The sequence below is a fragment of the Cygnus atratus genome, chromosome 2 (genome assembly GCF_013377495.2).
Source record: "Cygnus atratus isolate AKBS03 ecotype Queensland, Australia chromosome 2, CAtr_DNAZoo_HiC_assembly, whole genome shotgun sequence".
In the NCBI taxonomy this organism is placed as follows: Eukaryota; Metazoa; Chordata; class Aves; order Anseriformes; family Anatidae; genus Cygnus; species Cygnus atratus.
In genome coordinates, this window is record NC_066363.1 from 19,375,218 (window position 1) to 19,387,185 (window position 11,968).

The 11,968-nt window shown below is 50.5% G+C and overlaps 1 protein-coding gene across 7 annotated transcripts in view; it reads right to left on the minus strand.

Moving 5' to 3' along the window:
* The window catches only part of SPAG6 (sperm associated antigen 6), a 39,276-nt gene extending 30,177 nt beyond the window's left edge, over positions 1 to 9,099 (minus strand). For 4 of the 7 annotated variants that reach the window (XR_004778426.2, XR_004778425.2, XM_035545328.2 and 1 more), the window contains exons 1-2: positions 9,009 to 9,099; positions 8,804 to 8,899 (exon numbers count right to left, since the gene is read on the minus strand). Coding sequence is in view for 2 of the 7 variants with exons in the window: in XM_035545328.2 (XP_035401221.1) it covers positions 8,804 to 8,899; positions 9,009 to 9,033 (121 nt within the window). In the remaining 5 variants the exon portion in view is untranslated. Of the gene's footprint in view, positions 1 to 3,571; positions 3,637 to 8,803; positions 8,900 to 9,008 lie in introns of those variants that run through there. The other 3 variants (XM_035545329.2, XM_050708857.1, XM_035545333.2) reach the window with 3 other exon arrangements.
* Between the last annotated feature and the right edge of the window lie 2,869 nt (positions 9,100 to 11,968).

Here is an 11,968-nt window from a genome sequence, read left to right on the forward strand (position 1 = left end):
CCGAGGGGCTTAGAGCAAGGAATAGTCTAAAGGATGGAAGTTATTAAATAAGGTATACCCAGAGCAAACTTCTGTACAGAAGAGCACCCTAAAAAAAGGCCCAAAAAAGTAATTGAGCAGCAGGGCAATTCTCACAGGGAACATTCATGTTAAGTTATAACCAAATTACTCCCAGCAAGAAGAAAACCTAAGAATCCACTGCTGGCTCTAAAAAAAGAGGTGGGGAGGACAGGAGAGACAAGTAACCATGGAGGCCATGCTGACCCTTGATGAGTTTGTTCTGGGAAGGTCAGCACCGCAACCAGAAGCTGCCCAGCCATGGTGGGTGCAGCCTCCCAGGATGTTCACAAGACAAAACACCACAGGTCTTACGGGGACACACAAGAAAAGGGAAATGAAATTGTGATGTCTTAATAATACTACAGCAACACCAAAAATAGCCCTGCTGTGATTAATTGAACGTGTACACATAGAGACTACGGAAATAGGTCTGTGGTATCACTGGTGCCTGCTCACATTCCTGTCAAAGCCAGGAGAGCTGAAAGAGGCCTCCTGGGCAGCAGCAGACGAAGGTAGCTCCTCCAGTGTGATTTCATTCAGCACTTGGCAGGAAGCACTATTTAAAGATGTGGTCGCTGTGCTGGTATCTTCTCACAAACTCTTCCAAACGGCAGGTAAGGTCTCAATGGAAAGCTATACTTCATATTAAAATGGACTAAGAACCTCATAGGACAAATTAAAAGTGAAAAAAAACAGAAAAGCGTGCAAATTAGTGCCAACACCATATATCATCTACAGTGAGCTAATCTTCTAAAAGTCACCTGCGTCCTGTACAGGAAAGCATTTTCTTGTCCTTCCCTCTAACATGAGCTGCATGGTCAAACACCTGCTGAAATTCCTGCGGGACCTCATGCTGTTCCAGCTCTTTGCGCTGTTCCTGCTTTACTGGAATGCCCCCAGTTCGGACACTTGTACTGACATTTGCATTTATATTACATTTGAGCCCTTAAGGTGAGATGATACGAAAACAAGATTTACTTTTTAATATCAATAAAGCTTGATTTTAAAAAAAAAAAAAAAAAAAAAAAGAGAGACTGTTAGAAGTGGTTGGGAAAGAAGGGACACCTCAGCATGTAGTGAGTGTTCTGCCCCTAAAAAAGCCAAGGTGGCACACCAAGGCAGTCTCAAAAGTCAGTGAAATTTAAGCAGACCGGAATGAATGTACAGCAGGGGAACCCATGAGCTAGCTCCGGGTGACATGACGTGTTTCTAGCCTGCACGGCATACCTAGGCACTGCAAAATGCAAAACCACACGCAGGAAAGTTTATATGTACATGAGCTTTGAGTTGTCCCAGATAGGAGATTTATATGATTTGTATTTTCAAGATGAGCTGATCCAGACTTCGCTTTTAGAACATGCTAAAAAGCCTTGAGCCTGAAAACGCTTCCAAGCAGCATCTCCTCACCATGACCAGCACCGATCGTTTCATTGTGGTACAAAGCACATAAAGCTTGATGACGACATTTAAGATGACAAACTATTTTAGCTGATGCAACTGAAGGTGAGGGAAGAGATGAAAAGTGAAATGGGAGTTACTGCTGGAAGAAAAGACACAAAATGCTAAAGCAAGGCTGATAGAACAGTGAACAGATGAAAAAGATTTAGAAAGAAATAGAAACTGTACTGATTCTCAAGGAGAACGAATTTTCCCAAAGTGATGTGTGAATAAAAGAAAAGACAGTGAACAAACAATCATCATGACAGGAGCTTTGGTGGAACAAGAAAAAGAAAAATAAATTCTTGTTGCTGTACAAGCCATACGTCGACATCAAATTGACTGAGAATTTAGAGAATCATATAGACCTAGATTATGCCTGTGCATTGAACATAATTAAAAGCTTCTACCTCCACTTCTCACATTCTCTGCAACATGATGATATCCATCATCTCAATCTGACTCCGCAGCAAGACAGACTGCTTGAGAAGTTTTCATTTTATTCATGATTTCCATTTATTTCATTTTCATACTTACATCCTCAGTAAAGAGTATTTCTCCCAACAGCACTTCGAAGAAGTGCTAATTCCAAGAGATGTGGTCTCCATTTAAACACCTACAGGAAAGCAAAGACAACCTTTCCTTCTACAACTTTTGAAGACAGCGCTGGAAGGAACCAATGTGCCCGACAGAAGGAAGCCTTCCTGCCCTGGGCCCAACCAGCTGCTCTCACCTGAGACAGCCGCTGCATTTGGTGAGCTCCTCTAGTCAACCTCTTCCTTTCTTTTGACTGCCTGGTCTAGAGCAAAGTCTAACTTTGGAGAAGAAAGAAGTCCAAGCCACCGTTCCTGTCAGCATTTTCAGGTAACATAGGTAAGAAACATCCAACAGCTTTCTCTGATGTAGGGCCATACAGAGCAGGGATAGCAGCATATTGCTGCCCAAAATTTTAGGAGAACTCTTTGGCCATCTTCTAAACAAGCCTCTTGTGACAGAAGTAGGAAATTCATTAAGTCTAATTCAAAGGCAGCAACACAAAGTAAACTACAAAATAAGGCATTTAGAGCATTAGACTAGATTTGTTTTGGAAGGGTTCCCACAAGCAACTCAGAAACAGGGTAACAAAGAATTACTGCCAAATATTCTCTCTTGCATCACACAACCTTGACTGACCTCAGGCAAGGACCGATTCCCCTTTCTATCCTCAGTTTCCCACTCAGAATTGTTTCAAAGAATGACACACTTAGCAGCTGAATCACCCTTAGCACACTTCTCAAGTGGAGCTGTTGTGCCCAGGCCTGATGCACTTTCTTTCAGCAAGCAAACGCTGGCTGCTGCCTCTCTGGAGGAGACACACACACACACACACACACAAAAAAAAAAAGGCACGCTCGAGGCAGCGGCAGATCCCAAGTTTTTTCATTCCAAGTTTCTGTAGCCAAACAGAGAGTCATCGCTCTGGAAATAGCAGACTTCATCTGGTTATTTTGGCTTTTTTGTGGGGGGGAAAAACACACCTGAAAGTCAGGCAGAAAAGTCAGGCAGAATCCACCTACTCTCTTTCCCTACCTCCTGCAAAGCCCGCATGAAACTTGAAGTTAGGGACTTCAGAAACATGGAACAAGTCAGAGTAACATCACTGAGTTTCAAATTCTCTCCATTTTTGCACCTGAAAATGGCCGCCTCTACCCCATTCTCCTTCCTCAAAACAGTATTTCCATTTTTAAACGCAAACATGAAAAAACATAATTCTACACTACTATTGTCTCCTGCCATACTCTTATCTTTGGATCAAATATAACGTTGTCCTCTTATTTCTGTATGCCAGCTGTTATACCACGAACAGTCTCTGATCTAACACTAATGCTCCAACACTCGTTGTACCACCTTGATTTTTCAGGACTCCTGATGCCCATCCAATTCAGATGATTCGACAAGGAAATGAAATGCAAGCTTATTTCTGTCTCACCCCAGCACCCTACCTTCAACAGTCCCTTCCTAGAAATAGCGAGGTTTAAGTCAGGGACTTGAAACAAAGCTTCCCAGAACGGTGAGAAAGAGCTTTCATACTCACTCATCTTGGCACAGTCCCTTCCATGGCCCATGCACGACGCACATCTCAAGTACCAACTCCTCCAGCATGACTCGCGCTGAGAAAGGACCCGTCTTTGCACAACACAACTGCAGTCCTTCAGATATCAAAGGGAACACAAATAGAGGTCGGTAACAGAGACTCTGGGTAACCAAGTAATTCGTCAAGCAGCTGCCAGATGGTGTGGAACATGACGCAGGTTGGGCGCAGCAGCAGGGCTGCAGAACTCTGAAGAAACAAGCAGCAGTAAGTCTCCCCTCCTTAAAAGCCAATTTGGCTGTTCCGGCATTGACGGACCAGAACTAATCCTGTTTCAGGAGGGCTGAGTTGCTGAAAATACTGCTCAAAGAGCTGGTAAGTGGTCACCACACAGCTCTTCGCAGCCACACCAAAACCAAGGCGGTCGCAAGGAGCTGCTGCTTCTTAATTGCCAGCCGTGCAGAAGCTGCCGACAAATTCTGCCTCTGAATTTCCTACCTGCAAGTCTCCTCTGAACAGGCCAGGAGGCAGAGGGGGGGGGGAATCCCACAGCAGTTGAGCTTTTAGTTGACTGACTTACAGCACAAGGCAGTCCTCCGGCCTCGGATATGTTTGCTTTCTCCTCTTTTGTCATCTCTCTGGTACTTTCCCTCACCAGGCACAACCGCACCGCCAGGCTTTGGGGAACGCCACTCTCCCCACTTGGCCCGCTACAACTCCCAGGCTAGCCGTCTGCCTTCCTTCCCACGCTGCGTGCTTCTCTTTCCCCATCCACTTCTCCTCTCGCCAGAGCTCAAGAAAGCTTTTACCCCAAAATAACAACAAGGAGGAGAAGTGCATCCTTCGCAGCAGAGGGTGCTTAAGGCCAAACGTTGGAACTGGCTACGTGGGGGCACTGGAGCCTACCCGTGCATATCCACTCGTGAGATCCAGGTAGGGCGGGAACACCGCTGCTTTAAGGGAGCGGCCTTCCTGCACACAGCTAACGTGGCAGCCAACCTCCTGTACGTGCCACCCTCCCAGCAGGCTTTTTACAAGGCACTGTGCTCTCAGAGCAGATACCTTCATATTCTTGAAAAACCCACCGTTCAAATACATACGCTAGAAGTTGAAAGAAGTACAGGCAAAAAGACTCCATGTAATTGGATGAGGGAAATATATCTGAACAGCATCTTTGTAAAAATAAAGACTCCTAAAACAACTCCAAGGCTTGGGGAACGCAGCGTTTAAAAGCTGGGACCAGTGGAGGAGCTCTGGGGCTGGGCAAGAACTAACCGGCACGGCATTGCCCTTCAGCTGCAAAGGGACAAGACCACGAAGAAGGAAGCCTGCCGTGCCACAAGGGTTTGAGATGGTGTCCTCCTTCACACTGACATTCTGGAACTTGGCTCGCTGAGCTCTGAAGACTGGCCAGCAAGTAGGTAAGGCCAAGGAACAAAAAACTGGAAGAAATCTGCTCGAGGCGTTAAAACAAAACCCTGTGAGAAATGAGAAGCACTCACAGGTGTGGGGGACGCCAGCACACGCAGTCCCGGGACAACAACGCGCAGGCTGCTAGACCACACGGCTTCTAGTTTCTTTGTCCATATCCCAAACCTGGTTTTCTCTATTCCTTCCACAGCTGTTATGCTGAGGAGTGTGATCAGCCCCAAGAAAGGCTGACTTTGAACTACCTTTAGAGTCAAACTCAAAGTGGCTGAACTAAAACTGTTTCTTAATCCCAATCACATCCTTAAACATAAACATTAAAAGCAATGACCCCATCACCACCAGCTGTAACACAAAAATGAATAAATAAATATTTAATTCTTACTACGGGAGAACACAAAAAATGAATATCCAGAAGTCATGCAAGTCTTATTTCGATGCATTTATTAATACTGAATCATAAATGCCTCAAAAAAAAAAAAAACAGTATCTACTTCTAAGGGGCGATTTACGGAGTGCTGCACTTCCCAAGACAGATGAAGGAAGCAGACGCAGACCCTCAGTGACTACCAGTTGCAGAAACATACTGGAACCAGCTCAGATTTTCTCCTAAGTTTTCTAAAAAAACAAAAGCTGCCTGAATCTCAGTGCAAGAAAGAGGGCTCAAGCTCACCTGCTGTTATAAGTAAAAACAGTTGGTTTCCAGTAGAGGATACGGGGCTTGATGACGCATAACGGTACCAAACATCGTGAGCTGTAGCTGCCAGAGGGACAGATTTGCTTCTAAAGAATATGTTTACAGCTGTTACTGTCATAGCAGCTTCTCCCATCAGTCAGGTGTCCTCCAGAAATGAGATTTGATGAATGAAGCATCTGTCGTTGTTCCGAGCTTACATTTACCAAACAGAAGAGGTTTAGGAGTTTCGGATTTTTTTTTCCACGTATCCGTTAATTAAGCATTCAAAAGAAAAATCTTGCAGTCATTATTCATAGCGGTATTTAATCATAAGGAACAACCTTAACAAAACCATAGCAGCACGACCCGAGAGCTGTTAGAAAACAAACAGGAATGAGTCCTGAAAAAGGAATTTCTCTGATCATTCCTTGCGTTTCCCCGTCACAAGAAAGCTGCTGAGCTCCCAGGAACAAAACCCCCTGGACATTCTTGTACACGCAGAGCCAGTGCATTGGAAATGTGCCAGGGAGCCCAGGGCCAGCTTGCGGTTCCCTGGTTACAGCCACCTCTGGGGTTTGAGTGCAAAGGCAGCTCCAGAGCTTGGTTAGACAGAGCAGCCTCAGAAGAGAGAGGCACTGGAAAGAGGTGGTTTTCCACTTGGCTCCCTCCCCACTGGCATCCCCCGCAGATTACACAGAGGGCGCACCACAGGAATGGTACCGTAACATTTCTCAACTGCCAAACCAGTAGAAGAAACTTTCACCCCGACCCCGGCCACTTGCTCCCTCTGATGCTGCAGTCTCCTGCTGCCACCCCCTCACCTGCAACAACAGCACCGTGCCTGCTGTAACGCCACGAAAGCTGGGCTAGCGGTGCAGTGACGAGCTGTTTTTTAAACACGCTTCCATCTTGCACAATATTAGCTTCATGTCCAAAGAAATCCCTGAGCAGAACAAGATGATCTCAAACTACTACTTAGTTTTTATAAGATACTATTTACCAAAACTACTTCTCAAGTGGAACCAAATGCTTTATTCCTTGGGCACTGGTATTTCACAGTCGCCAGCCTGAACTTTGGATACCCAAGAACATAAACCAAGGCCGATATCCCAAGAATACATTTCAGCACATTTTGAGGGCTTAATTTGGTTCAAATTCGAGTCAGTGCAATCTTGCCTTCTGCTTCAGCTGGGAAAAGACCGAACCCCAACAGCCTTTGAGATCCAACAGGAGAACCCCGCCAAGCGCCCCTGACTCCTGAAGCTAATGGAAAATGACGGCAGGCAAAGACTTTCTGCATCTTCTTAAAACCGCCGTCTCCCTAAGGAATAATTAGCTTTCTTTGCCAGAATACGAAATCAGCCCCCCCAGTCCTATTACGTATGGATTTATACGGAGATGCATGTGTAGACAGACGTCTTTCCTTCTCAAACCACTGCTACAGAGCTCGCTGGACCAAGACCACAAAATGCATGCCGGTTATCCTGCTAGACATAGCAATGCCTCTAAATATTTGTGTTAGTCATTTTTAAAGCACTTAATCGCGTTTCATTTAGAGGGAGGTTCTGAAACCTGTTTCTAGCACATCCCGAAAAGGTCAAAACTAACAGTTATCATTTTAATTATATCATCATAAATAAGTTTAAAAGCTAAGGTTGAGGGAACAAGGTAAAATATTTGTGGGCCTCAGCCACTCAAATAAATTGCAATAGGAAACACTATATTTGCAGACTTTGCCCTCTTTTCTACCATCTGAAAATCTATTCAAAACCCATAGAGAAGCAGCTCAGCACCAGAACGCTGCTTGCCATCCTTCTTGGCTCACAAAGGCACATTTCCACAACGTGACTCCAGAGCCTGATCCTTGTAAAGTGAACTCTCAGACCAACACTGAGGCTGTGCACGGAATAGTTTCAGGCCTCAAAACGATTATTTCCTCTACACAAGTAACAAATCGGTTCTAAAGAAAAGCTACTCACCAGACTACGTCAGACAATTATTTTAAGATCATGAAATACAATGTAAGTAAAATGAGCTTGACACTTTGATTGCTTTCTTAAAATAGAAGTTTTCTGCAGTTTTTAAAATACCAAACTGTAAGAACTGTGCCTGAATGGGATCTCTGTCTGCGAACAGACAAAACCCAGAACTGTAAATGGCCACAGAGGGACCTCTTCTTACAAATAAGACGCAATCTGTTCCTACGGCCAAGATGTCGCTTTGGTAAATGCGGATAATTTGTATAAATTAAAGCAGTGGCATTATCTCACTGAAAGATTAAAACAAAACCGAGAAGCACCGCAAGGCAATACAAAAGGCCTGGCGTCAGCGTGTCACTCACATAATCCAAGCAAACGCTTCCTTAACAAGGATGCGAGCGAGCGATTTTCAGCAGAACTATTTTACCAGAGAGCTGCAATCACAGCAACCAAAACCTGGAAGCATTTACGCGATTGCTTTTCTTTTTTTGTTTGTTTGCCCCCACTGTATCTCAGGCTGCGCTGAGAGCTTTGCAAGATCCGGGAAACAAGCACTGAAAACAAAATCGGGACGAAGCAAAACATAATCAATTCGTGAATACCATATGGTAAAGCGACTACGGATTTACAGCACTCTGCCCTGCTGCCTTCCAGGTAATTAAGTTCGGAGCGCTTCTTCGTCCTCGCTTAAGCTCAGGAACCCGGGGCGGGCGTCGCGGGGCTGCCCGACGCCAGCAGCAGGGCACGGCCGCTCCCAGCGCTCCCTCAGCGTTCCCAGCTCGGTTCGCTCGGTGTGGCAGAGGCCGGCCCCCCCGCGAGCCGCGCAGCCCCGCCGGCGAGAAGCCCCGAGGAACTGTCGAACGACTTCCAGAGGCAGCACAAAAATAGCCGCTTCTGGGGCACGCCGCCCTCCGCGAGCCGGCGCCGGCTTCACCGGCAACGCGGCGCATAAAACACCACGGAAACTCCTCCGAGGACCGCGCCGGGAGCCTTCCTTTGGGAATAAAGGGAACCTGGGGGGCCGCAGCCCGTGCCCCGAGCCGGAGGAGAAGCGGGGCTGCGGGCAGCGGGCGCGCCTGGGGCTCCGGCGGGGCGCTCGGGGACGGATCCCGGGGGTCGGCCCCCCACGGCCCCCCACGGCCCCCCACGTACCTGCGCTCCTCAGGGTCTCGGCGTTCTGCGGCCTGGCGGACAGCTCGGCCACCGCCTGCACGAACTGCGTCCGGGCGCGCTGGTACTGCTCGAACACTGCGGGGGGCAGCGGCGGGTGAGCGGCTGGGGCGCTGGGGCCCGGGTCCCCGGCCCCCCCGCCCCGCCCCGCCCCGCCCCGGCCCGCCCCGGCCCGGCCCGGCCGTACCTTGCAGCACCTGCCGCTGGCTCATGGCGGAGGCCCCGCGGCCGCGCAGGGCCGCGCTGTGTACCCGTCTCCATGGCAACCGGGCGGAAGCCGCGCGGCTGAGGGAGGGGGGCGTGGCCTCGCCGCCGCCCGTGACGTCAGCGCGCCCGCCCCGCCCCGCTCCGCTCCGCTGCTGGCGGGCGGGGGGGGGGGGGGGGGGCTGAGAGAGGAGGGAGCCCCATGGGGGGGCGGGGGAGGGTTCGGGATGGGAGGGGAGGGGAGGGGATGGGGCTGAGGTTTGGGATGGGGATGGGATGGGGATGGGGGTGGGATAGGGTTTGGGATAGGAATGGGATGGGATGGGGATGGGGGTGGGATAGGGGTAGGAATGGGATGGGGACGGGGATAAGATGGGGATGGGACGGGGTGGGATAGGGTTTGGGGTGGGGTGGGGACGGAGGTGGGATGGGGATAGGTTGAGATGGGATGGGGATGGGGTAGGGTTTGGGATGGCATGGGGATAGGATGGGGTCGGGGATGGGATGGGATGGGGGTGGGATAGGGTTTGGGATGGGGATGGGATGGGGGTGGGATAAGGTTTGGGATGGGGATAGGATGGGAGTGGGATGGGGATAGGAATGGGATGGGGATGGGATGGGGATAGGGTTTGGGATAGGGATAGGAATGGGATGGGGATGGGGATGGGGATGGGGATGGGGATGGGGATGGGGATGGGGATGGGGATGGGGGTGGGGACGGGGACGGGGATGGGGATAGGATGGGATGAAGGTGGGGATGGGATGGGGATGGGGACGGGGATAGGATGGGGATGCAATGGATGAGATGGGGATGGGATGGGGACAGGGTTAGTATGGGATCAGATGGGATAGGATGAGGATGGGGAAGGGCAGCCCCCGTGGGACCCCATCGCCCTCCCGCCGCCCCGGGACGCGCCCCCCCCGTGGGACAAGAAAGTAAGAAAGTGCTAAAAGGAGGGGGCGCCGCCGCGCTGCGCAGCTCCCCGCCGCCCCTCCGCGCTCCTTGCGGGGTCCTTCCCTCCCCCTTTCTTTTTTATTTCCCCCCCACCGCCGCCGCTGCGGTTCCCCGGGGGATCCCCGCTGCCGCTCCGGCCCACGCGTGATTCACGGCCCCGCGTGGGGCCGCGCAGCCCCCGCGCACCCCCCCCCCCTCCCCCGTGGGCTGCTCGTCGGGCTGTGCGGGGGGGCTGCGGGACGGGAAGGGCTCGAGCCCCGCGCCCACCCACGCCGAGGAGCCTGCGGGACCCTGGGGGCCTCGGGGGCACGCGTGGGCACCGCCGGACCCCGCGGGGGGAGCCCTCCGCCGGGCACAGGCGCTGCTTGCGGGAATACCCACCGCGGCGGCGCTTTGCTTTTTATTTTCTTTTTATATTTTTGGGGGGGCTCAAAGGCGGCTCGTTCCGCCCCGGCGCCCAGACACAGGCTTCCACTTCCCGCACGCCGGTGCCGGTTCGCCACCGAGTATCAAGCCGGCGGCCGGAGCACGGGCACATCTCCGGGCAGATTTAAGCCTGGAGCTCCTCCGAGCAACTGATGGGGACGGCGAGGCGGAAAAATGAGATGCCGGCTCTCGGGAGGAGGATGGGGACGGGCTCCGCACCCGCTCCGCTCTCTTTTGCGGGAGATCCCAGGGCGCTGGGTGCCCGTGAGCCGAGTTCCCGGTGAGCCCCGCTACCGAGCCGGCTGCTCCGAGGGGAGCTGAGAGGCAAGGCTCAAAGAAAAATGTCCCTTTCTGTACCCACCCCCTGCCTGACGGCGTCCTCCTGATTTCACGGGCTGGAATTTTGTTGTGCAGAGCCGCGGATCGGCCGAACCTGACGCCTCACCCTGTGCGAACGCGTGATTTCATCGGCAGGGCAAAGTTTGGGCTTAAAGTTGAAAGGGAGTCGCTACTTCAGCCGCATCTAAAAACTTCGCAAAAGTCTGAGAAGTCGGTCCGGTTTGCGTAAATAATCCCCGTTTTTGCTCAGCTGAAAAGGAAAAAAAAAAAAAAGAGAGTGAAGAAGGTTGTACACCGAAATGAGCCACGTGTTTCCAGGAGGATTTAAAGCGAAAAAAATCGCTCTTTGAGCAAACAAACAAAAGAGGCGATGCGGTGCTCTTCGCAAATAAATGGGACAAATTAAATCAGATCGGGGAGAAGGTCGTTTGTCACAGAAAATATTTTGGGAAATTATCACCATGTGTACTTGAGAGGGGAACAGCTGTTAAACACATTTCTTTATACTTATTTCTGTTCTTAAGTTAAATAAAAAAATAAAATAAAATAAATAAACAAACGGTGATGAATTGCTTCCAGAGGTTTTCTTTTTTTAAAAAAAAAAAAAGCAGATGTGTCGATTTCAGATAAATTGATTTATCTGCCTAATTAAGTCTGATGCTCGGGTAAGCGGAGCAAGCACACGCACCCAGAGCACCTCCAAAACTCGCTGCGACATTTCGTTGCTTGATACCGGGAGGCTGCTCGCGTGGTTAATAATAATAATGAGGGATAAACACCATGCAAATGCGGTCTACGGAAATGTCACCGCTTCTCGCAAAAAAAGTACCGAGGACGGAAAATCATTGATGGAAATGACGTAGTGGGGAGAGCGCACTGCACGCTGCTGGGGTGCTCAGCATCAGCAAGCCCGTATCCTTCGGCGGGTCGTGTTCCTCCACACGTCGGCTTAAAAAAACAACCAGGAGGGCGGGGGACCGGGGGACAACTATCCAAATAAACGTGTGCTCGGTCGCTGCTGGGCGCGCTTTGATCCCAGCCTTTGGTTCACCGGGAAATGCGGCCAATATTTCCAAATGCGGGGAAACATCATTTTCCCAAAGTCGGGGAAGGGCAGAGCAATTCACGGGGGTTTGGGGGGCTGAGGGGTGCCGGGGGTCTCCCCAAGGGCTTGCCGAGCCGCGAAGCAACAAGTGTCTGGGCCCCACTCGTGGGAGCGGCCG